Source organism: Phragmites australis, chromosome 3 (genome assembly GCF_958298935.1).
Source record: "Phragmites australis chromosome 3, lpPhrAust1.1, whole genome shotgun sequence".
NCBI lineage: Eukaryota > Viridiplantae > Streptophyta > Magnoliopsida > Poales > Poaceae > Phragmites > Phragmites australis.
In genome coordinates this window covers 31,488,311-31,514,907 of record NC_084923.1, presented here as the reverse complement: position 1 = coordinate 31,514,907, position 26,597 = coordinate 31,488,311, and the positions used below count along the sequence as shown (strand labels likewise).

The 26,597-nt window shown below is 42.4% G+C and overlaps 1 protein-coding gene across 2 annotated transcripts; it reads left to right on the top strand.

Annotated features, from left to right (window-relative positions):
* Nucleotides 1-11,419: 11,419 nt before the first annotated feature.
* On the top strand, nt 11,420-16,572 carry LOC133912809 (probable potassium transporter 16). 2 transcript variants are annotated; one of them, XM_062355722.1, is made up of 10 exons: nt 11,420-11,800; nt 11,938-12,160; nt 12,334-12,585; nt 12,690-12,740; nt 13,126-13,386; nt 14,012-14,064; nt 14,416-14,533; nt 14,616-14,870; nt 15,020-15,813; nt 15,923-16,572. In XM_062355722.1, the coding sequence occupies exons 1-10, from the start codon at nt 11,612-11,614 to the stop codon at nt 16,175-16,177; spliced, it is 2,451 nt and encodes an 816-aa protein (XP_062211706.1). In that variant the 5' UTR covers nt 11,420-11,611; the 3' UTR covers nt 16,178-16,572. The 2 variants fall into 2 exon arrangements, with proteins under 2 accessions (XP_062211706.1, XP_062211707.1); XM_062355723.1 differs by lacking the exon at nt 11,420-11,800 and having other exon boundaries at nt 12,120-12,253.
* The last annotated feature ends 10,025 nt before the right edge of the window (nt 16,573-26,597 follow it).

The window sequence follows — 26,597 nt, the reverse complement described above, 5'->3', positions numbered from 1 at the left end:
TCTCATAACCGTGAGCACGGTTGTTATAACAGTATTACACTCTGCAGAGGTTGTCCAGCTTTCCCCACGAGTCAGTGAATTCCATGTTGCCGTGTTTGCAAGACACTTAACACACGCTAGTGGTGTGCCGCCAGGAGATCACTACGAAGCATTTTCCATTCATTAGGTCCTGGTACTCCAACGAATACCAGCCAGGTGTCTAACCAATATGCTAAGCCTTACCCATATCAGCCTCGTGGTTGGTACGGTAATTCTTGGGTTGTTGCTCCACGAACCGGTCCTTATATGTGATACTTGGGCAATGACTCTCCAACTATCCAACAGGGAAAATAACCAACAAAACCTAACACCTCTGCTCGGAACGTATCCACAAGCCCACCACAAGAACCAACATCCCCTAACACATTCTTTGCCCAAGTCCTAGGTTTTCATGTTACTAAAACAAGTTCATCATCACCATTGCGTATATCCACTAACATGTATATGACACTTCCCAACATTCTGACAGCATGGCTAAGCAACTCTACCCACAAGACACCTAACCATAACCCACTTAGGCTTCAAGGGATGATAAGGGAAAATCTTGGGAAAACTCTAACATAGGTGACTACCCATCACATTAACAGATATTGCATGTAATTTTATAAAATAAAACATTTAAAACATACATTTAAGATGATCAAGGACACTTACCTTTTACCCAATGTTGCTCAGTGTTGTCGAAATCTTGGTCTTGAAGTTCCTCGATCTGCTCTGGAACGTTATTGACTAATCGCGAGAACTACCGACAAACAACACAAAGGAAAACACTAAGAACAACATACCAAAAATCATCAAAGCACTTTAAAAATACTAGGGTTGGATAGGGATGATTTTAAAAATATTTAGACGCAAGAATCGCCTAAATTAGAGTTAAGATGAAAAGAGAACAACTTTTGGGAGATGGATTAGACTGAAAAGGAAATGCTGATTTACTGGAACTATCTTTCTATGGGAAAGGTTTATTGCACAATCACTGTGTCAGGCTTGAAAACATTATTGCGCAAGATTCAAGAAGTGTAGGGCAGACCAGACTTTGGTGACTAGGCTAAGGAGAATGATGTGGCGCTGACTTGGCATGCTATGCAGGTACCATCTTGGATTAAAGAAGGAATACGCTGAGATCTAGTATCTACCACCTATGATGGATCAAAAAGGCTGAAGGTTGCGCTTCTAGATTAAGAATACTACTGGTGACTCTATGTAACGGTGGTGGTTCGGGTTTCATCGAAGACAACGATCGGGCACGTGGCCACATACATCGATGTTGAGCTTCAGTGGTGTTTCAGTGAAATGAGGGAAGCATAGCATAGAACGCGGAAAGACTAACTCAGTGGTATGGTTGGTTTTGGAAGGGGTCATCCGAGGTAGCGGCAAAACTGCAGCTAGGTTTGGTGGTGACAGCAAACAGATGCAGGAATGAAGACGCTCGCGTTCCAGGAGATTGGCTATGAAATTTGATAAACCGTTTGAACAGAGATGTTCATATATCCCGGGGACACAGTGCTAAAGCATACTTTTGGGTAGATCATCCACTGAGAGGAAGAACAATCAACGAAGATGAGACGGGTGATGATTGCGATGTGCTGTGGTTGGCAATGGAATCCTGGTCGTGTCACTGCACAAACGGGGATGGGCTCCTAGGGTCACATAGAAGACTCGATGGGACACACCATGGAATGCGAATGCAAATCTGGTGTGCGTGCAGAACGCGTTCAGAAACCGGACAGCGGGTATGTCAACCTTGATTACGGTGGTTTGGCTACTCTACTGGCCGACCTAGTTGGTGAGGGAATGGGGTACATGCACCAGTGAAAGGGCTTGGTGATTTTGACCTCTGGTCGGTCGGAAACATCGATGCCAATCGGCAACAATGCAGCTGTCCACGATGGCGACAACCGTGGCGGTGTAGATCGGACTTTGGCCAGGGCTGGGACTTGGCTAGGGACTTAGTATGACGCTAAAACAGTAGTAAGGGAGGAAAAGAAGGGGTCCTCACCTTGCTTTGATGTTCGAGGAAGGAGGATTCGCGGAGAAGACAACAAGGTAGTGCATCACGGGCGGCGGCGAACGGCGACGCACAGATAAGGCAGTAGCGACTTCTAGGGTTTGATGGCATGGAATAGGGATAGGAGAGGGCGTGCAACTCATATTTATAGGGCCAGGGGCGGCTGGTTGAGCTGGAGTCCAAGCCGAACATGAATCGGATTCGAGTTCGAGTCGGTTACGGTTTCCTTTTTCACAACTCTCTATTCCAAGGATGATATCTCCATCGTCTGGACTCCAAATTGGATGTTTCTTGACTCTAAATTGTATTGAAAAGATCTACAACTTTGATAGTCATTCGAACTTCTGAAAACGCCATCTTGATTTCCACAAATGCACCACAAGTTAAACTATTTGAACTCAGACTTCTGCGCAGCACTGATTTCGGGGGCCATAACTCTTAGCTCAGTTATCCAAAATGGCACTTCCATAGGTTCAAATCAAATCTCTCAATGAGACCTAGAACTTTGGTATTGTCAAGATTTACATTTGAGGCCGTTTGAACTCCGAAACTTCATGAGAAGATGAGGCTGTCTAGGACTCCGCGAAAATTTACAGATTTTGTGTATCCTTTGTTGGGCCATGTAGAAGACTTTTCTAAGGGTTTGGACTTGAGCAAGATTGAGCCCAAAGATACTTTAGGTATATCTAGGGTTTAGAAAAGAAACTTTTGCAGAGAAATTTGAATAGGATTTGAATTTGAATTGAGTTTGGAGTGAATTTAAGAGGAACGAATAATGAGGTTGAACAAAAAAATAGGAGTATATAAGGAATTTGAATTTGGATTTGGGTATAATTTTGAGAAAGAGGAGAGATTGGCTTTAAACAAGGATTTGGATAAGATTTGAATTGACCTGGAGAAGGATCAGATATGATCAAGAATTAAATAGATGATGAATTCAAGGGTTTTGAATTCCAACCATTAAAATACTTAACTTATTCACTACTGAGTTTTGTAAAAACCTTTTCAAAAATCTTTTTCACTCAAAACAAACAAAGAGAAACAAAAGGAAAAAGAACTCTAATGCATTTACCTGGCTCCTAATAAAACTCAGCATGCAATGCACACAAAATAATAACCTATATTGATTGATTGATTAAGAAAATAGGTTTTAAACCTATTCTACTAGTGAAGCTATTAAATAATCTTGGAAAATTTTAAAAAGTTAAGAAATCTGAAAATCAAGGTGTTACACTAAACAACTTTAATAACTAAACGACAGCATCTAATTGACAGCAACAGGACAAAAGCATCGGTGACCAAGCACTCCATAGGCATTGACCGAAAGACACGCTCCTAGAACATCAGGTCGTCGTCTTGCTAATCTTCAAAATCTTCTACTGAGCAGCATATGTATTGTGGGAGATAGCAAGGGTGAACATATGGAGTACTCAGCAAGTGTGGAAAAATAATGATATGTAGGCTTACAACAAGAATAGGCTAACACATGGTATATTTGTGTAAATGTGAGTAAAGAAAAGATATTTGAACTCAAAAGCATTAAGCAATTATTAAGTGAATGTAACCCATACAGTTCAACACCTAGCATACAAGACTCCCGACCTTGCATATCATAACTGTCTAGTACTCCCTGTACTATATCCAAAACCACAACCATCTAGTACTCCATGTACCAAAACCATAACCACAATCTATAACCACAATCCATAATCATGTGAGGATCCAAGTCTCTCATGACCGCGAGCATGGTTGTTATAACGGTTTTTACACTCTGCAGAGGTTGTCCAGCTTTCCCCACAAGTCAGTGAATTCCATGTTGCCGTGTTTGCAGTGTGTCACCAAGAAATCACTAAATGACATTTTTCACTAATCAGAGACTAATCTAGTATGCATCTACCCACTAGGTTTCATCGCTAGGGTTTACGTGAGTCCAACTCCTACCTAGAAGCGCTCTTTTGTGCTGACACAACACACACTGGATAGACTCTAACTAGTGTATCATGCCTTACCTATATCAGTCTCGTGGTTGGCATGTTACTTCTTGGGTTGTTGCTCCACGGACTAGTCCTTACTTAGGTTACTTGAGAAAACAGTAAACCAACATCATAACCATGACAACCATCAAAATCACTTTGCTCAAGGCCTAAGGTTTCATGTTGCTAGACTATTAACAAATTAACCACTATTGTTGCATATGTTTATTAGTCAAGATTATAACACTTCTCAGTATCCCAAAAGTATGGCTAAGTAATTTACCCACCAAAAATACCTAACCATAAACCATCTAGGTTCCAAGGGATGATAAGGGAACATATAGAGAAAAACCCTAACACAGGTGACTACTCATCATATTGATAGACACTGCATGCAATTTTGTTAAACAAAATAGTTTAACTCATAGGTTCAAGATGATCAAAGACACTTGCCTTTTCCTTGCTGCTGCTCAGTGCACTCTTGCTCCTGGTCTTGACGTTCCTCAATTTGATCTGGGGCGTTGTTGACTAATCGCATAATTACCGGCAAAGCACACAAACAAAATACACTAAGAACAGAGCACAAAATAAAAGAACATAAAGAAGCCACCATAGCCGGGACAAAGTGTGATTGAATTGGAGAAGTCCTAGGAAATTTGTTCTCATCGGATGGTCCAATAAAGAAGGTGTTGCACTCACCGGAGCATTTTTGACAAAGCGGACATAAAGCTGAAGAACTCACCGGATGGTCGGGTGATTATCAAGTGTGCTCACTGGAGCAATTCTTCCAGAGATAGGTGTTGTGCTGAAGAATAGGGAACAATTGACTGGATAGTCCAGTGCTTGATTTGTGCCCACCAGAGGAAGTGCACCGGAGTATTTTCCAGGGCAGAGGAGAAGATGAAGATCTAACTGGATAGTCCAGTGTTTGGAATGTTCACATCGGATTGTAGCACCAAAGCATTTCTTGCAAAGGCGACGGCAAGTGTTGAAGAATGAAGAACAACCCACCGGAAGGTTCGGTGCTCTCAAGATCATCTCACCGGAGCTTTATTTCCAAACAGGGTTGAAGTGGTGCGGTCTAGCTCAAGAGAACTCACCAGATAGTCCGGTGATAGAATTCAAGTTACACAGGAGTATCCGGTATTCAGGATGGTTTTGAGTAGGATCCAATGGCTAGTTTCTGATGGTTTACACACCGGATTGTCCGGTGATTGTACTACTGTTATCACCAGACTATCCAGTGTTAACAGTTTCTGTGAGCTGTTTTGTTAACAGCTAGTTTGAGTCTTTGAGGCTATAAATACCCATCCACTCTGTCATTTGAAGGGTGGCTGTCCAGAGAAACCCATATACACTTGAGAAGACACAGGATAAAAATTCTTTGTGTCGAGTTTGCTTTCTCTATAGTCTTTACGCTTCCGCATTTATGTTCTTGCAATCTACCTTTGTGCGTTTACTTTCATAGAGTAGTTTGCTAAGATTGGCTATAGGTTGCAAAAATTTTGAGCGGAGAAATTGAGATAGATTTATCCGAGTCAAGTGCTCAGTAAGATCACCGCCTATGAGATGACCATGAACATAGGGGTAGAAGCTTCTTCCTCATCCGACACTAAGAACCTTACTCTTACAAGCAAAAAAGCTCAATGTCAACACTTGAAGGCAAGGATGAGGATACAAGGGCAAGAGTCTAGCTCAAGCGAAGATGATGGTGATCAAATGAAGAGAGCAATGAAGAGGATGATCGAAACACATCAAATGATGAAGAAATTGATCCCAAGATCGCCAAGCTCTTCTCAAAATTAGAGAAGAATGTGAAGAGGATCAATGCCATGATTGATTATCTAATCTCTATTGAAGACTTGGTCAATACAATTGATCATATCAAGAAGGATAAGAAGACCAAGAACAAGAGGGAGATAAAGGGAAGAGCCAAAGCATTTGCAAGTGTAGGAAGATGGGTAAGCGACGATAAAGAGTCAAGCTCATGTGATGAAAGCCTCACCATCCTCCCCTCAAAGAAAAGCTCTTCCTCAAGGGTATCATCACAGAAGTCATCTCGCTAGCCATCTCACAAGTGCCTTATTGTCAAAGGTATGGATAGTGATGTAAGTAATGATGAATTCGATGAGAATTCCCCCTCTCAAGAAAAAATCCTTCATTTAATCAATGAGCAACAAAATGCCCTTAGAAAACAATATAAAGAAATTAAAAAAATTCAATGCTATCAATGACATTCATGCTACATTTGTTTCTAATTTTGAACAATTATTAAGCAAATTCAATTTGCTAAACAAGGAGCATGAAGAGCTTAAGGAAAAATTTGAGTGCATTGAATTTCAATCTAAAGCCCCTTTGGAGCAATCTACCTTTCTCTTTAATTTTAAATCTAAGGTAGATATTTCCACTTCTTGTGATGATTTGATTGATTTATCGAGCTCACCCCTTTGCAATGAGATATGCATTTAGAATATTATTGTAGAACCATCTAACAATCTCATTGCACAAGAGAATGATGAGCTTAAGTAAGAAGTGGAGAAGCTCAAAAAAGACTTGACAAGATTAAAGGAAAATAATGTGTCCAACCTCCTCAAGATACCCGTGCTACCATAGTGAAGAAGCATGCGGAGGGGTCAACCGTGACATGCTTCAAATGTCATCAAGAAGGACACAAGTCTTTCCAATACAAGCAAGTTAAGAAGTAGACCAAGGAGAAGAACAAGATGATGAACCTCTCAAACAAGACCTCCAACCTCTACACTAAGTTGAACTACAAGAACATGACCAAGAGCAACCACTACAAACTCAAGAAGAAGGAAAATGGCAAGGTGGTTGCACATATGGTTGGGAGAAAGGACCGGCGGTGGAACCAACCTATTTAGGTGCCCAAAGAAGTCATCACCAATATTGAAGGGGGCTCAATCAGTTTGGGTTCCAAAGAAGACTTGAAGTCCACAAGTCGGCTCAGTAATTTAGAGATTTGGCTCACAAGATGAAGTGAAGGTTTAAGCAAAGAAGCTAAGTATATAAGATTGAGTGCATTAATGAAGATCATGATCCTCATATACCCAAATCCCTATCCATAGGTGAAAGGTATTAAATGTTAAATCCTCTAAATTGATGAATTCACTTGCCTAGTTTAGAATTGCATATGCTTATTTCTATTTATTATAATGCTTAGTGTAGGTTTTTCATATGGTAGGTTGTTTGTGTTTCTCTCTCTCTTATGAGCAACCTACATGGTTTATTAGTTATAGGTTTCTTACGTGACACTAGTTTTTCAATTGGTATCCTTTAGGTGCCATGAATCAATCTATAGGATAAATTCCCCTTTGTTATCGATAACAAGTGCATATCTCTTATAAGTATTCAACACTTGTATACACACATTAAGGGGGAGTATATCCTATGGGTTATGATTTTGAGACTAACATATTTTTCAAGTGATATCTTTTATAGTCTCATGAAGCAATCTACAAGTCCCCGGAGGTATGCAATGCTTACAAGCTTCAATTGGTATTATTTTCAAAACTTTTGTTCATTTAAACAACCTCCATGCATAATATGGCATAAACTTCCTATATTGACATATTGTTTAGTTGTGCATATGTTTCTTTCCCATCATATGTATGCACACATATAAAGGGAGTTTAGACTATATTATGTGAGTTTCATGAATTGTGATCCATGTGCTTTCATCTCTATTGGTACCATGTTCTTGATTTGAAACCCATCAAGTGGTATTCTTATAGTTGGTATCATTTTATTGGACAATAGTTTATGAAGCTCTCTCACATGTGTTTTAATGCTCTTTCTCGAGTTCAACATGTGTTTGTAGCCCTTTTTGAGATTATTGGCAAAGGGGGAGAATTTTGATGACCAAATTAAGAGGCATGCCTAGTGGAGAACAAGTAACAAAACAAGATACCAAGTTTGACAAAGAGAGACTCATTTACATTTGGTATCAAGATCATGCAATAGAGAAGCTCTTGCATGGATCGATCAAGAGAGATAATGGCAAAGGAGAAAGGGGCAGCCACAACAAAAGGGGATTAAGTGGTAAGAATATACATCCAAACAATTTGGTAAGGCTTTGTGCTCTTTACAATTGATGTCATTTATTATTTACCACTTGCTTTGTTTATGTTGTCATCAATCACCAAAAATGGTGAGATTGTAGCAAGAATGGCCCTATTATGCCATGATCGTGATTTTGGTGATTAACAACAATATAGTCAATGTGACTAACATGTTTGTCAAGTAGGTTCTTTAGTAGGTCTCATAGATGCAATACATAAAGAAGCTATAGTAACCGGGATAAAGTTTGGTTGAATTGTAGAAGTCTCAAGAGATTTATTCTCACCGGATGGTTCGGTGAAGAGGGTGTTACACTCACCGGAGCATTTCTAACAAAGGAGGAGAGAAGGCTAAATACCTTACCGGAAGGTCCGGTGATTAGAAAGTGTTCTCACCGGAGCAATTCTTCCAGAGAAGGGTGTTTGGTGCTTCGTTTGTGCACACCGGAGGAAGTGCACCAGAGTATTTTCCAGCGCAGAGGAGAAGATGAAGATCTGAGCGGATAGTCCATGGCTTGGAATGTTCACATCGGATTGTAGCACCAGAGCATTTCTTGTAGAGGCGACTGTAAGTGTTGAAGAATGAAGAACAACCCACCAGAAGGTCCGGTGCTTTGAAGTTCATCTCACCAGACCTTTACTTCCAAAGAGGGTTGAAGTGGTGCGGTCTGGCTAAGACAACTCACCGGATAGTCTGGTGATGGAATTCAAGTTTCATTAGAATATCCGGTGTTCATGATGATTTTGAGTGGAATCCAATGACTAGTTTTTGATGGTGTACACATCGGATTGTTCAGTGATTGTACTACTGTTGTCACTGGACTATCCGGTGTTAACAGTTTCTTTGAGCCATTGGGTTAATGGCTAGTTTGAGGGTTTAAGGCTATAAATACTCATCCACTCTGTCATTTGAAGGGTGGCTGTCCAGAGAAACCCATATACACTTGAGAAGACATCCAAACCACCAAAGTGCTTAAAGTGATCATCCAAGGCGATTAGAGGGTGCTTAGTACTTATAGGCCTAGTGAGTTGTAGCTAGGTGTTGCAACTTAAAGAAGGGATCGAGGAGTGATCCTAGCTTATACCAAGTGGTACGTCGGCACCTTGGAGTCTTGGTGATTCGCCGGTAACTTGAGTCTAAGTTGCTCAAGCTTGTTAATCCTCCGACTTGGTGTGGAGCGGTGGCAAGACGCTTGTATAGGGATGCGGAGACCCTTACCTTGGTGGCTCAAGCTCCGAAGTGATCACGACTGCAAGCAACCGGAATAGAGGCTAGTGGTGAGGCCTTGCCTTGATGGCTTAGCGGCTCATCCTGCTTGAGGCCTTGCCTTGCTGGCTTGGTGGCTCAAGAGCCGTTAGCGCATGCCAACTGAGAGAATATCCTTGGTGGAGCTCCAATGTGGACTACGAGTGGCATTCATGCCATCGATACCATAGGATAAAAATCTCTTATCCCGAGTTTGCTTTCTCTACCGTCTTTGCACTTTCGCATTTACATTTTTACAATCTATCTTTATGCATTTACTTTCCTATAGTATTTTCCTAGGATTGGATATAATTTGCAAACTTTTTGAGCGGTAGAATAGAGATACTAGATAAATTTAGATTACATTTAGATAGAAATTAAAATAGATTTATCTTGTAAAGTTTTTGAAACTATTAGTTTCTAAGTATTCTAATTCACTCGTCTCTTATGACGTCACCGATCCTCACATCCGGACAACCAAAAAACATTGAGAGCGTAGAATAGGCTTTTTTTTATAAAAAAAATGTTATCAAAGGCAGATCCGTGAGCGTATAAATTTTATCGATACTTTGTACAAATTGTGATACAGACAGCACAGAAAATGTATGAGAAGGTTCGCAGAAATTGCTCCACAACTCAAATGGACCGCCAAGTGACCCAGATGTACGATGTTATTATGAAAATTTCAACAGTTAGTATTTTTAATGGAACTGTTTACTTTAAAAATGTTCCTTCAGGTGTATCGATCCTTTGTGTTGAAATAGTATCCCATTGTGCATGGACATACAAAATCAATCACAACTTCAAATTTGAAAAGTAGCTATACCAATGTTCATGGACATGCAACAAATCAATCACAACTGACTCGGTCATGGAGAAAGTTCTACAGATAAATACTAATATGTGGTGTACATTTTGTTCCGTATACGGACTGGACGGACTAATTTGTTTGACTTCTTTTCTTTCACTAGGTCATACCAGCAGGAACTCTTCTGAGTTCTGAGACATAACATTGAATTATTTTCACGATGTCATTTTCTTGTTAATATTTGGGTAGGTCAGGAGTCATCGTTTTGGTTGTTTCTGTTGTCCCTTGTATGTTACATTTCTCCGCCTATTAACAATCTTTTGACAGATTATTTGTCAACTCAGGAACAGGCCACGTTTTGAACAAGCTCGACATCTAATAGTATACCTGTGTACAAAGAAAAATTGCTCATCTAGATAAGAGAGAAAAGCCGTTAAGCCTTAGAAAGTTCTGATATTCCGGAAGCAAAGGTCACATTATCCACTGCAGTTGTACCTGGTTTAGTTGCATCTGCAGGACTCATGTGCTCATTAACAGATATAAAGATTGTCGACACTCTTTTTTTGTATTACTTGCTTTCAAGGTACATACTGTGATTAAAAAAGAAAGTTAAATTAGGACCATGATCTCAACACAGGTCAACCTAAAACTCTCTCTCTCTCTCCCTCCCTCCGCGCGCGTGTTTGTTCAGAAATAGTATGATGTTTAGAAATTCCAGAAATGATAAGATTCTTGGGAGACAAGCGATCCGATAGGTAATTTTGACCATTAACTTCCAAAGTGTATCAATTTTAGGCAATACAGCACGGCAGCACGTATGCAAACACGCAGGCTTGTATCCAAAAGTCCACAGCAGCGGCAGATCGTATCTCGCACGCGGGCTTGTTGAACCATGGAGTTAGCGTGTATGAAGCGTCGAATCAGTAACGCGTCTTGAAAGCGATGGATGCTCCAAATGGGCCACGCGCCCACGCGCGAGCTGACAAAAATTTTCAAGTCCTGATTCAGTTCCGATCCCTCACTCAGTCCAACCATGCATGGTCGAAGAGACGGCCACGTCGCCTCAAACTGCCGTCACCGGATGCGCAGCGCTCGACTTCCACGTTCCGATTTAAGGATTAGTGGCGAGTCAAGATTGACGGTGTGTGATAAATGGAAATCAAGGAAAATTGAACGATGGCAGCATGTAGTTAGCAAGGCTGCCAAGGCAAATAAGTTTTAATCAGAGTTCTTTCAAGAAGCAAGAAGTTCCGAAGCTGCGACGACGCCGTAAAGTCGGTAAAAAACCAGTACACGCGATACACAAGCTAGGTAGGTTGGTTATAAAAGGCACCTAAAGGGGTGACACGAGCAGCTGCGAAGCAAACAGCCACGCACTGCACATTACAGGCACAGCTGCTTATAAAAGGACAGCGTGAGGTGGTGAGCCTTTCCGCCGTAGAAAGGTGGTTATATAGCTGCATGGCACGCCACTTCACGGAGGAAGATGCTGTTGGGAAGATAATGGCGCATGCCAGTAGAGGGGGTAGCTTGGAGATCGTCCCTCACAGCGGCGACCTGGAGCTGGAGCTGCAGCCGATTGACGTGCTGCGGCAGGACTCGCTCTACCGCGACGCCACGAGGCCAGCTCACGGCAGCCACCATGGACAGGTATACATAGATGGGCTGGCTAGATCTTCTCGATTTTTTGTGTTCATGAACATTGTAGATGAGCATGCTACGCTATTCACTTACATATGCGTCTTTCTCGACCTTACAATCGGTTCATTCATGTGTACTGTCTACAGGAGAGCTGGGTCCGGACGATGAGGCTGGCGTTCCAGTGCGTGGGGATCCTGTACGCTGACCTCGGCACGTCGCCACTGTACGTGTACTCCAATACCTTCAAGAAAGGCGTCGGCCAGCCCGACGACGTCCTCGGCGTCCTCTCCATCATCATCTACAGCTTCGTGCTCTTCACCATGATCAAGATTGTTTTCATCGCCCTCTACGCCAACGACGAGGGTGACGGTGCGTGCGCCGTGGTCACGGCCGGCCTTTCAGGCTCAAGTTTCACTCATTTTGATCTAGTCGTCAAGCATTAGATGGCATATCGCCATCGAGGTCAAGCTGAACGGAAAAACCTTACATATGTAGAGACTGATGAGATATTGACATGGAGCTGCTGTTTCGTTTTTTGTCAGGTGGGACGTTTGCTCTCTACTCGTTGATCTCGCGGTACGCAAAGGTGTGCCTGATCCCGAACCAACAGGCCGAAGATGAGCTCGTGTCACGGCACAAACATCACACAAAGCCGTCGGCGACACTTAGGAGAGCTCAGTGGATGAAGAACCTGCTGGAGACGAGCAAGGCAGCAAAGATTTCGCTATTCTTGCTCACCATCCTTGCGACAGCGCTGGCCATCAGCGACTGCATGCTAACCCCTCCAATATCTGGTACTGTAAATAGATGTATTTGTGTACATGATAGATGCTTACGAAAACAATTGTTCGCCGCATTTGTATGACCTGACATGACTTTGCATGTTTAAATTGCTCAGTACTGGCGGCGGTCAACGGCCTGAAATTGAGAGCCCCTCATCTGACAACAGGTAGCTAGAGTAATAGAAAGACACATAGTAGAATACATATTTTGCTTGTTTAGTCGAGTGATCTTATTTAACTAATCTTGGATATACCATTGGAATTCAGGAAATATAACGTGTCCTTAGATGCTGCAAATAGTCACCTCTCTATATATGCATATATGTACTTGTGGCACCAATTTCAGTGCCTACTTTTCTCCTGAGGAAATCTCGCAGACAGTGCACCCCAAACTAGTTAACTGCAAAAGTTGACTGTGATTGAATCGGTCAATCAAACTACTCCAATACATGTTCCAGATTTTCTTTTTTACAAAAAATCTTATGCATACAGAAAAGGACATGCATTGCCCAGCATCTAGAGTTTACTTCTGATGCGTTTAGTTCTGAACAGATGAAATGGTATGGATCACCGTGGCGATTCTAGTGGTGCTCTTTGCGATCCAACGCTTTGGGACAGACAAAATTGGTTACACATTTGCACCGGTGGTTGCTGTGTGGCTGCTCCTCATCGCAGGTATTGGTATCTACAACACGGTCAAGTACGATATTGGCACCTTGAAGGCTTTCAACCCGAAATATATCATTGACTATTTCCGAAGGAACAAAAAGAAAGGATGGGTCTCACTGGGTGAAATTCTCCTTTGCTTCACAGGTAGGCCTACGTTATCTGGCAAATACTAATGTAGTACATTTTTTTACCACATTTACATTTTGTTAATTGTGCGAACATGCAAAAGCTTCGCTAGCCATTTTACTAAGCAGAGAAAGATTCAAACGACCAGAAGACAAAGCTGCATAAGTTTAATTAATAGCACAGGGAAAAAACACTGAAGAACTGTGGTAGCAAACAATGAGACGTACGACAAGAGGATTTGGCTCCACACAACGGTGCATGTTGTTGAACACGAACACTATTTTTTTCTTCGGATTTTTACACTAAATTAGCACAGAATCAAAGCCTCGTTGTAGTTTCTTTCGTACCTTTTTCTGCACACAAATCCAGCAGTGTCCGACACTGAAGTGGCATCAGCATAAACTGTTTGTGATAGCTAAATTTTAAACAAGAATGGCCTGTCCACAATGCAATTAACAAGTACATCATCGTCAGTTTCTTCCTCTTTCTCTCACATGACACTAGTTCCCTTCCTGAAGATTACCAGCTGTCCAACCCCATCTTTAACTGAAACTGGAAAACAAATCAAACTGTCACAATATTATGTGGAAAAGAGCAAGTTATTGTTAAAAACTTAATGTTTGCATATCTTAACATTTGACAGGCACAGAAGCTCTTTTTGCTGATCTGGGATACTTCAGCATCAGATCGATCCAGGTACAGGATTATTTTTATATTTTCTATAACTAAAGAAACATTTTCCAATTCTTCTGATTTCAAACAGAAAAATATACGTTATGTGTGGATTTGCCTATTAAATTCTTTTCATCGACTTTGACGGGGTAGCTAGGTCTGAGGGAAAGGGAAAGAAATATGATCTAGCTAGTGACTATGCATGCAGTGTGCTACAATTTAACATCATTATGCTTTTAATACCTTCTCCTGATTATGAGTATGGATAACTAGTTAGAACTAATAAAGTTTAACTGTTTTCATTATTTAAATAAGTATAGTACAAAACATCATTATCGTAGAAATAAGAAACTTAAATTCTCTTTTGTCTTTCAGCTGAGCTTCACCTTTGGCTTATTACCTTCGGTGTTGCTCACCTACATTGGGCAAGCAGCATACCTGAGGGAACACATGAACATGGATATATCTAACGCTTTCTTCAATTCGATTCCAAGTATGTAACCATAAAAAGGTATCCAGCTATTATTTTCTTAGTTTTTCATTGCAAATCTAAGTGGATATTCTCTTGTATGTAGGCTCTTTGTTTTGGCCAACTTTCGTCCTCGCTCTCATTACATCAGTCATCGGAAGCCAAGCTATGATCTCGTGTGCCTTTGCAACGATGTCACATTTACAAGCACTTAACTGTTTCCCGAAAGTTAAGCTACTACATACATCAAGGCGTTATTCAGGGCAGTTGTATTCCCCTGAAGTGAACATCTTCCTTTGCATATCTGCTTGTGTAGTCACTCTAAGCTTCAGGACAACTGGTTTCATTGCCAAAGCACATGGTAAGAAATCTAAAAATCGGTTCATAATGATTTTTGACTGCTTCATTTTATATTCTCACACCAACAAATATATGTTTATCAGCAACAAATATAGACACCAACTTACAGACGATGCTTACTATGTTTCTATTATGAATCTGTCCGAGCAGAAATTTGTGTGGTCCTTGTGATGGTCATCACAACTCTCTTGATGACAATAGTGATGCTCCTCGTATGGAAAGTAAGCATTTGGTGGATAGCTGTCTTCTTCATTGTCTTCATGTCAACGGAGTCTATCTACACATCTGCAGTTCTATATAAGTTCACCCATGGACCCTACGTTCCATTGGCCATGTCAGCGGTTCTAATGGTGATTATGATTGTGTGGCACTATGTCCATGTCAAACGGTACAAGTATGAGCTTGAGCATAGTGTGACACGTGATGAGGTGAAAGATCTCCTTGAGCATCGGGACCTAAAGAGGGTTCCAGGATTAGGGCTCTTCTACACCGAGTTGGTGCAAGGCATACCGCCCATATTCCCTCATCTCATTGAGAAGATCCCTACCATTCCCTCAGTGATTGTCTTCATCACAGTGAAGCATTTGCCAATCCCCCATGTTGATGTCTCGGAGCGCTTCCTCTTCCGACAATTGGAGCCCAAAGAGTTCATGGTGTTCCGTTGTGTGGCGCGGTATGGGTACCGTGACACGCTCGAGATGGCCAACGATTTCGTCAGTATCTTAGTTGAGTATCTTCAATACTATGTCCGGGACATCAACCTCTACGGAGTAGGTGAGCCATTGAAGATTATCTACCATAGCGCTCGCATTGACAGCTTTTCTTGGGAGAAGCCCTCAGGACATGCCATCTATGCTGAGGAAATGCTTACACCAGTCCAATCCTTCTCGGAGCTCACAATGCATCCAGTTAATATGAGCAGTAGTAGATTGGCACAATTCCAGGTGACAGATTCTTATTACATGAATGGTTTTGTTAGTTCAGAAAGTTTCTTATTATCGATTATATGTTCTCATATGAGGGTTTGCTAATCATATACCTTATTCATAACAGACAGGGAAAATGAACCTAGAAGAGATGTTGAAGATTGAGGAAGATCAAAAAATCATCCAACGCGAGGTGGACAATGGTGTTATTTATATAGTTGGGGAGAGTGAAGTGGTAGCCAAGACTCATTCAAACCTGTTAAAGAAGATTATTGTGAACTACATCTACAGCTTCCTAAGGAAAAACTCAAGGAATGGAGAGAAGATGTTATCCATTCCACGGGGCCAACTACTCAAGGTTGGAATTACATATGAGATCTAGATCTCATGGAGTATAAATATTTGACAGAAACAATTTCTTCACAATTCATGCATGTTATGTGATGATATATATATTTCAATGGGCCTACATCAATGGTGTGATGATATGCGCCAACTAATAAACCCTAGTCGACATATATGTGTTTGGCTAATGTTTAAGGGTACAACAACTAAGCAACAAATATATGGTTCACCCTTTATTTACAGAAATTAACCAGCAAATATGTGTATATATTGGGTGCGCAGCTAGTAATCTCTGTTTTATTTCAATAGTAGTTTGGATGAAAAATAGGGGATAGTAGATTAATCAAATCAACAGTATGCAGACAGGCCTCCAGAACTCTATCATGCACAATCCCTTGTACCCTAATTGGTTCAGTAAGAAATTGCACTCTAGATGAATTCCCATCATAGCAATCCTGGATACAGAAAATACCGTCTGCACACATGGGCAGGTGCGAACGCGGTGGATTGGAACTACGTCGATAAAAAAAGATATGCGTCCTTTTGCTTTACAATTGTTGTTATAGACCTTAACCAACGGGCCAAAGCTAATTAGTTAACGTGGGAGCAGGCACAAAGGCAATATAAACACCAACTTTTCTTTTCAAGAATATTACGGTAGGCGCGGAGGCGACCTGAACTTCTCATTAAGGTGTGCCAAATCCATGGATTGCATCAAAACTTGCAAGAACAACGCAACACAAACAACTCGAGCACAAAGCACACAACAGAGCAGGAGACACATGGCGGGGGGGGGGGGGGGGAGTGGCGGGGACAACTCCCATACAGATCAAAAGCCAAGGCCAAGACTTGCACACGAGCCGAAGAACATTCCGCCCATCGTCAATGGGGCGCCACCACCGAGCAACATACTTGCTAGTTTAACTGGATCCTTTACGATTCCACATCTCCCCTCATAGCTGCTGGTGACTTCTATGCACCCAAATTGTAAAAATGCAAGTGCATGATGTCAGTTGTAGCTTTTCTCTTAGATTATTACAAGGTTCAATCGAATCCACAAAGACTAGCAAATGAACATCCCTAGACAGTTCTAATGCATCCAATCAAGACATTCTAAGCATGGAATATTGCATATAAGTAAAGGTAAGCATGGTATGGATGATAAAGATAAACAATAATACAAGCATCCAAGGGTTATAACCAAATAGCATCTAGTTGTAGTTCTAGCCACAAAGTGATGTTATATCTACAATCATGTCTAAGCTTCTTAAAACCGCTTCCCTTTGTCTGCCTACCCTGCTACATGCCTTCCCATTGGCTTAAACCCCTACCACAGGTTTTAACATCTACTACTCGGCTTTGGATTATAACAATAGGCCTAGCTACCACAGCTAATCTCATTATACCTTAAGTATAATAGGTGATGGGAGTGTTGCCAATCTTCTGAAAGGTAATATGATAAGTTAATTTAGTGGAGTTTTGACGTTAATGATCCAAAGGCAACAGATCAGGAACCCTCGTAACAATTACACCACTACACCATATTTTCATGAACCATATCAAAACACAGTTGACCTCACCAAGAAGGTTTTTCCTGCAAGCAAAACAAGAATATAAGAAAGAACACGATAGATACAATCTCAATATTGCTAATTACCAAGGAGTAACTTGAAGTTGGGGTTCCACAAATCGATATACAATGAAACTGTCTAAAACGGAATAACCTAAGTAAAATCCGAGCCTAAACTATGACAACTACTATATATATATAGGGGGATATGAGGAGATCAACCTAGGGTTGTACAGCTGTGGTGGGAGGTATACACAACTTGGACTCCAACCCTGACATGCTTACAAGACCCACAACAATGAAGCAGCACTTTATTTCATCAACTCTGATTAATCTAGAATGAATATAAGGGTGAGACCAGATCTATTGAAAATGTCTTGTCATAAGCTTTCCAGCAAGTCCAAGAACACCTCAATTAGACTCCGTATGTGAAAAATATGTCCATTTATTTGACGTGCTATCCTCAGACTCCAAACTGAATTTGGAGTCTAACTAGAGGTCTACTTTGAGTCCGAGTAGATTTGACCTTCGAGAGATGATGTCCAAGTGAGCTTGTGATGTCTCTCCCATATTCCTAAGAAACAAAATATGATAAGAATTTAGTAGCAACCCATCCAAGAAAGCATGAACAGCGAGGAACTAGTTTACCTTATGGTTTAATTGTTTCGCACATGCTCTTGTTATTGGTCCTTGCATATTTTGAGGAGTAGTTGTTGAACGTATCCGAAGGAGTGATATCCTCATCATCCTCCCCTCTTGGATTAGATTCATCCTAGACTCAAGCTCATCTTGTTCTCCCAAGGATGGCTTAAAATCTAAATGTTAAGCTTGGGACTAGCCCCAAAATCTGCAAGTATGTCCAATTTGTATGCATTGTCATTTATTTTCTCAATTATCTTACACGGACTATTAGCTCTAGGCATCAACTTTGATTTTCTTAATTCTAGAAACATATCATTTCTCAAATGCAATCAAACTAAATCACCGGTTCAAATTTTATTTTCTTTCTACATTTACTTCCAGCAATCCTATACTTCTAAGTCATACGCTCTATTATTCTCTTTAGTTGTTTCATGCAACTTAAGAATAAAGTTAGCATGCTTCTTATCATCCAAATTAAGTTTTTCAGAGGTGGGCAAAAGTAGTAAATCAATAGGAGGACAGGGATGAAAATCATACACTACCTGCTGTAACAAAATTCAATATAAGGTAAACACTCTTTTCACATCTTTAAATTCTTCTTTAAAGTAGCCTGTAACATAGTGGATAGTGTGAAGTTAACGATCTCTGTTTGTCTATCAGTTTAGGGATAACATATAGTAGAAAACAATAGTTTTGTCCCCAAGTTGTTCTAAAGTGATCTCCAAAAGTAGCTCAAAAAATTTCATCACGATCTGAGACAATTGTATTAGGCACTCCATGTAGGCGAACGATGTCCTTGAAAAACAAATCAGTTATGTTTGTAGTGTCATCGCTCTTGTGGCAAGGTATAAAATGTGCCATTTTAGAAAATCGATCCACAACTACAAATATGCTATCCCTCCCCCTCTTTGTCCTAGACAACCTAAAACAAAATCCATAAAAATATTCTCCCAAGGTACACTAGGAACATGAAGAGGCATGTAAATACCATGTGGATTTAAGCGGGACTTAGCTTTATTGCAAGTAATGCAGCGTGACACGTAGCGTTCGATGTCGCGTCTCATCTTTGGCCAAAAGAAGTCCAGCGCATATTCAGCCTTCTTTGCTCCAAAATATGCCATCAAACCTCTTCTATGCGCTTACTGCAACAACAAAAGACGAATAGATCTAGCTGGAATGCATAGCTTGTTAGCATGATAGAGCAAACCATCGTTCAACACATATTTATTTCATGTTTTCTCTTCTTCACAATGTTCAAGCACTTATTTAAAGTCTAAGTTAGTAGCATATAAGTATTTAATAGTCTCTAAACTAAAAATATTATGATCAAGTTGAGATAACATGGTATAACGTCTAGAAATCTCATTAGCAATCACATTGTCCCTATCTTTCTTATGTTTTATGGCATATGGAAATGACTCAATAAATTCCACCCATTTAGCATGTCATTTATTCAGTTTAGCTGGACTTCTAATATGTTTTAATGATGCATGATCAGAATGTATAACAAATCCTTTGAGCCATAGATAATGTTGTCAAGTTTCAAGCACACGAACTAAAGCATACAATTTTTTATCATATGTAGAATAATTTAGACTTGACCCACTTAATTTCTCACTGAAATAAGCAACTGGTTTTGTCAAATATCTAACTATTGGGTATATTCACATAAAGAGTACATCATATACAGACAGGGTATATACAACACATATTCGGTTGCTCCAGATATCATGGAACCAAATTAGCGGTACCTAATACACCCAGAATCAAGGAAGTACATACAGAGAAGGTTTAGATTGGTTACCCAAATCGATACGACCTGTATTCAAAATAGATCTATCTACTTGGACATCAAAGAAGACAACTCCCTATCGACTACGGCTGGATATGAGTCGGTACCTCACCCCTATATAAGGCGGAAAGGCTGGGGAGGAGAACAACAAACAAGGAACAATGAGCAGCTCGAAAGACAACAACGGAGGAGTTACTCGACAACTTTAGCCCTAGGATAGATTAGATCCAATCAACTCCTTGTAGTAGTATTAGCCACCTTGCTTTTACTCGAGATCATCAATACAAGGCAGCAACACCCCCACATAACGTAGGGTATTACTCCAATCGGAGGCCTGAACCTGTATACATCGTTCTGTCTCGCTTCGTGATTAATTCCTACCCTCGAAGGTACCTAGTCAATTTACGAACATATTGTCGGGAACTAATCTTCGACAGTTGGTGTGCCAGGTAGGGGCCTTCTTCTATTTCGAAGGATTAATCATGTCTCAGACTCTTGCGTCAAATTTTGCAACACCGGCTTCTACGACTGCTTTGAGTCAAAGGCAGACGTCTTTGAGTCCACTTCTGTCGACTCAAAATCATCTTTGGAACTATGGTTTTCTCTTGGGACAATCAAGATGGATAGATCCACACCGGTACCCTCGTTGGATGCGTACCGCGAGGTGGGACATCTCTAGTGGGATCCCACGGAGCCTAATGTTCTCCACAGCATGGACACTGACAGTGACGAGGGTGGCGATGGTGACTCTAACGCTAGCCAGAGCAGCCAAACAAACCGATTCATGTTTATGGCTAGAGGCGACGACCCCCCATCGGCTGAGCCAATGGCAGTAGATCCAAACACCGTGGTCGATAACAACGCAGAAATCCTTGGAGATCCAGTGACAACAGTCGATGCCGACGGTATTGGTGCTGAGTTACCACTCGAAACATCCCCATCTAGAGCCGTATGTGCACCTGACACGGCCCTCCACTGGCGGACCATGGGAAGGCAGATGCCTCCTGGCCTCTCTCGACGACATCCAGTGGGTGTACCAACACCCGCGACAGCCCACTGCTTAAGGGACAAGCTACCTCGAACAGTCATTATGAGGCTTCATCGGCTCGACCGTAACCGAGCCTCGGTAGTGACATATTCAGTACTCCGGATGCTAACATGCAAGGAGCTCATCTGATTCTCAGATCCCTTATAGAATTAGATCCGGCAAATCCACTGACTCCCATGGTCAATCAAGTCAAGATCCTCCTCGATGCGGCTCAGAATCAAGTCGCTCGAGCAAACAATCCCCGCAACTCCAGGCCCCCTAGTCGAAACTATCCTGGCTCGAGGAGCCATGGGCGAGAAAGCTCTCAAGTAGGGGAATCCCAGATGAGAAGTTCAGGTGGTCGAGCCCAAAAATGATACTGTGGGCCAAACTGTAGCTGCCTTGTCCATAGGCGTGGGCATCAGGAAGATCTGAGGAATCGTGTCCCTCACAACAGGTGTGATCTAGGTATGATGATCGAAAACCGCTGTTAGTACTCTATGAAGATGAGATGGTCAATATGATTCCCCCGCTCGAAGAGACAGGCATGGTAGTCCTCCACCACCTCCTCCTAAAGAGTTTGACAGGGGCTGCGAGGCTTTCATACGCGAACACTGGTTGATTCGGTGGCCCAAGAATTTCAAAGCAGGCCCGATCCAGAAATACGACGGGATGATCAATCCCAACCAGTGGTTGTAGATATACACCACCGTAATTTGAGCAGCTGGCGGTGACAATTGAGTAATGGCCAATTACCTGTTAACCACCCTTGATGGACCCAGAAGGTCCTGGATGCTAAATTTGCTGCCCAACTCAATTCGTTCGTGGGCAGAACTCAAGGCTCAATTCATAGCCAACTTTCAAGGAACATTCGAACACCCGGGAACAAAGAACGACCTCCACCAGCTGCACTATGGCGACAACGAATATCTTTGAAATTTCATCCGTAGGTTCAGCGACAAACATAACACGATATTGGACATCTCAGATGAATGGTAATTATCGCCTTCAAACGAGGTGTTCAGGACATGGACTTGCGTGGAAATATCGCTACTCAGAAGATGCACACGGTCAAAGAGCTTTTCGAGTTGGCCTACAAGTGCACAAAATGAGCAAAAGCATAGATACGTGCTAAAAACAACCAATCTAGCAAGGACAAACCCAAGTCCTCAAAGAACAGAGAAAAGAAGAACAAACCCGGTGACAAGTGCAAGGGTCCCGATACGACTATAGCCGTGGTCGATAAGAGCAAATTGCACAACACTGGGAACAATAAAGGCCTCATTCGAGGTGGTGGAAAGCGGTGCCCCATCCATCGGAGCAACCAGCATGTCTTTGATGAGTGCTGTGTGTTCATGAAGAAATTTGATGAGAAAATCAAGGCAAATGCTGAGCATGGTAGTAAGCGAGTTAAGCCTAATGTTGAGGGTGACGAGCCACAGTTCCACGAGGCTGACCACAGCTTGGCGCACATCTTCAAAGGATCCACTACGTATGAGTCCAAGAGATAGTACATGGCGGTCGAGCGAGAAGTTAACCTAGCCCTAACTGGGCCCACTTGGTATCTCAAGTGGTCAGAACAGCCGATCACCTTTGATCAAACTGATCATCCGGCCGTGGTACCACATCCTGGTCGATACCCAGTCATAGTTCAGCCGACCATACACAACATCAAGGTTTCGAGAACTCTGGTCGATGGAGGTAGTTCACTCAACCTCATTTTCTCCAAAACCTTCGATAAGATGGGAATCCAGAGGTTAGAGCTTAAGACTAAAGTCATGACTTTCCATGGCAACTCTCAACTCATCAACCATGCCTCTTGGCCAGATCGAGCTGCCAGTCACGTTTGGCACGCCCAACAACTTTCGCACAAGAAAGCTAACCTTTGATGTCGCGGGCTTCGAGCGGTGTACAATGTGATCTTAGGCCGCCCAATGCTGAGCAAGTTTATGGCAGTAGTTCACTATGCCTACCAAGTGCCTAAGATCCCGGGTCCTAATGTGGCTATTACAGTTAAAGGAGATCAGTCTGCAGTGGTCAGATGTGACAAGCAAAGCCTGGATATAGTCGAACACTTCAGTCGAGTGGAAATCGCTCCTAAGGACACAAATTCTAAGCATCGAAGGCAGCAAGGTATTGTTGAAGACAAAGACTCCATGCTCGTTATTCTTGTTGGTGCTATCAAATCTGACGACGCCAGAGGTAAGGCCCACGATGGCGTCAGGAACAAAAAGACTGATGGTTACATGAAGGTAGTGCCCCTCGACCTGTCTGAACCATCCAAGATGGTTAAGGTTGGGGACAACCTCGACCCCAAATAGGAAGTCAAGCTCATTACCTTCCTCCAGGAAAATCAGGATATGTTCGCATGGCAACCGTTCAATATGCCTGATGTCCCTAGGGAGGTGATCGAGCATATGCTGGCTGCTAAATCTGATGCCAAACCTGTGGTCCAAAAGTAGCGAAGATTTTTAGAGGACAGGAAGCATGCCATCTAGGAGGAGGTCGATAAGCTCCTAAAGGCGGGCTTCATTCGAGAAGTATGTCATCCTACGTGGCTCGTGAATCCTGTCCTCGTCAAGAAGGCCATTGGCAGATGGAGAATGTGCGTCGACTTCACCGACCTCAACAAGGCTTGCCCCAAGGATCCCTTTCCTCTCCTACGCATTGACCAGATCGTCGACTCTACGGTAGGCTATGAGTTGTTATGTTTTCTAGATGACTATTCAGGTTATCACCAAATTAGCATGTGATTACAGGATGAGGAGAAAACTGCTTTTACTACTCCTTTCGGTGTATTTTATTATGTAAAGATGCCTTTCGGTTTAAAAATGCTGGTGCTACATATCAAAGGTGTATTCAAAACTGTCTACAACCCCAAATCAGGCGCAATGTAGAAGCGTACGTCGATGCATTGGTTGACGATCTCAAAGAAATGTTCAAAATCCTTAGGAAGTATCGCATAATGCTAAACCCCAAAAAGTGCATGTTTGGCATGCCGTTCGGCAAGCTTCTTGGCTTCCTGGTGTCGAGTCGAGGTATTGAGGCCAACCCACGCAAAATTGAGGCTCTCGACCAGATGCGGTTACCTCGAACACTAAAAGAGGTCTAGAAATTGACAGGTTATATTGTTGCTCTTAGTCGATTCATCTTCAAGATGGGTGAGTGAGGGATGCCTTTCTTCAAGCTGTTGAAGAAACAAGATCAGTTCGAGTGGATGGAAGAAGCGGAGCGTGGCTTCCAGGACTTGAAAAGGTACTTATCGTCTCCATTAATCCTTACACCACCTAACAAAAAGGATGAGCTATTTTTGTATATTGCAGCTACCCCACAAGTTGTAAGCACTGTACTGGTGGTCGAACGGGAATGTCCCGAGTGAAAGGCCAAGGTCTAGAAACCTGTTTACTATGTGAGCAATGTTCTACATGATGCTAAGCTAGGGTACCTGCAAGTACAGAAGCTGATATATGCAGTCTTGATGTCTTCTTAGAAATTACGGCACTACTTTCAAGCGCACATGATCACCATCATGACGACGTACCCGCTGAAGGATGTAATACACAATTGGGAAGCTACTTGATGAATCGCGCAATGGGCGGTACAATTATATGAGTTTGATGTAAGCTACCACGCATGAGTGTGAAATCTGGGTTGTTAGCGGACTTCATCGCAGAATGGACAAGTGCTGAAGAAGCAAGGCCACGAAGATTATTGGATGCTCTTCTTTGATGGATTGTTCACGCTCCAGGGTACAAGGGTTAGCAATATACTCAAATCTCCAATGGGCGATGAACTCAGGTACCTTATTCAATTAGATTTTAAAGCCTCTAACAATGTTGTAGAATATGAAGGACTAGTAAACGGGCTCCTTATAGCTATGTCGCTTGGAATTAAACGACTTCTTGCGAAAAGGGGACTCACAGCTAGTTGTGAACCAAGTTCAAAAGGAGTAACAATGCTCAGACGACAACATGGCAGCTTATTTACTCGAGGTACGAAAGCTTGAGCAAAAGTTCGAAGTGCTAGAAGTGACGCACATCAGAAGGAGTGATAACTTTAGTGTGAATGAACTTGCTAGACTCGCTTCTTCTCGAGCACCTATACTCGTAGGAGTCTTCATTGAGAAATTCCTTAAACCATCTGTCCCGACAGTTTAGCGAACAGATGCTACCCATCCTGACCAGCAGTCTAGCTAGGTCAGCGAGGTAGAACCCGCATACATGGTTGCTGCACTACTCGAATGCGACCCGACTTGCATGACTACGTACCAACCCTACCTCAACTGTCGAGACATCCCTGATGATGATGCGTCTACAGAGAATATTGCTCGTAAATCCAAGCTCTATATTTTGGTAAACAGCAAGCTCTACCGAAAGGGGGGTAACGAAATCTTGATGAAGTGCATCACTTAGGCAGAGGGCAGTAAAATACTGCTCGATATCTATGGAGGCATGTGTGGTAATTGTTGGAGCAAGAGGTTGTCTTGCCCTAGCAAGTACGGCGAGAGTTTCTTCTAAGGAGGAGACTCAAGCTTGGAGACGAAGTTTGAGAGGAAGGAACACCACGAATATATTGATGATAGAAAAATATATCACTCTGGAAGGAGTACCACAACGTTCGCTGTGATGCATTTATATTTTTACTGTTTTGTGTTCCCTCTTTTTGCATAGAGGACTATGGCCTCCTATTTATAGGGCCATGCATCGCTCGGCGTACAAGTTATCATAATGTACAAATATCCGTGACCCGGCCAAATTACTGAGCCTTATCCTAGATAACTACCTTCTATCCAGTCGAAAGATAAATATTCACCATGGTAATTACCGTGGTGCATGCTCCTGAAGGGGGGTGGGCCGGTTGTCAACTGCGGCCCGGCGCCACACTGTCAGGGGCGCCAGGGCAGGTACCATCATGTCAGGGTGTCAGAGCAGCGTCCACTAGCCTAGGCATTTAATGCTGGTCACCTCCTCGCAGGCAAAGTATGACCGGTTCTTCCCTTGTGGTAGATCTTTCCTAAGGCTTGATGACTCACCCAGTAACCTTCGAGAAGCCAGCCTGGGTAGCAGTAGGTCATGGCCTTGGAGACTCGGCCTTTGGGAGGTTGAGCTCTAAAAGGTCGGTGCTTTAGATGGGGGAGGCTTCGGGAGGCCAAGGCCTTGAAGACCGAGCCTTCGGGAGGCTAAGCTCCGGGAGGCCGGGGCTTCGAAAGGCGAAGGCTTTGAGAGGCTGCGCCTTTGGGACGCTGAGCTGATTAAGCCAAGGGGGCGTTGACGGTCCTTGATAACAACCTCGAATAGTAGCCCCATGCGAGGGCGGCCAGTGGAGCGCTTGGGCTCACGGTTCCTTCGGAGTAGGGCTCTCAACGGTCCCTAGCTTGTGGTTGATGGCTCGTGGTTCAAGAATCACTTGGCTTGTCTGGGACGGTT

What these genes read in the sequence shown, in the direction of transcription:
- LOC133912809 (XM_062355722.1), top strand. Translation starts at nt 11,612, where the DNA reads ATGGCACGCCACTTCACGGAGGAAGATGCTGTTGGGAAGATAATGGCG. An exon ending in CGCCAACGACGAGGGTGACG is followed by an intron (nt 12,161 to 12,333) that starts GTGCGTGCGCCG and finishes GTTTTTTGTCAG; the next exon opens with GTGGGACGTTTGCTCTCTAC. An exon ending in AATTCTCCTTTGCTTCACAG is followed by an intron (nt 13,387 to 14,011) that starts GTAGGCCTACGT and finishes AACATTTGACAG; the next exon opens with GCACAGAAGCTCTTTTTGCT.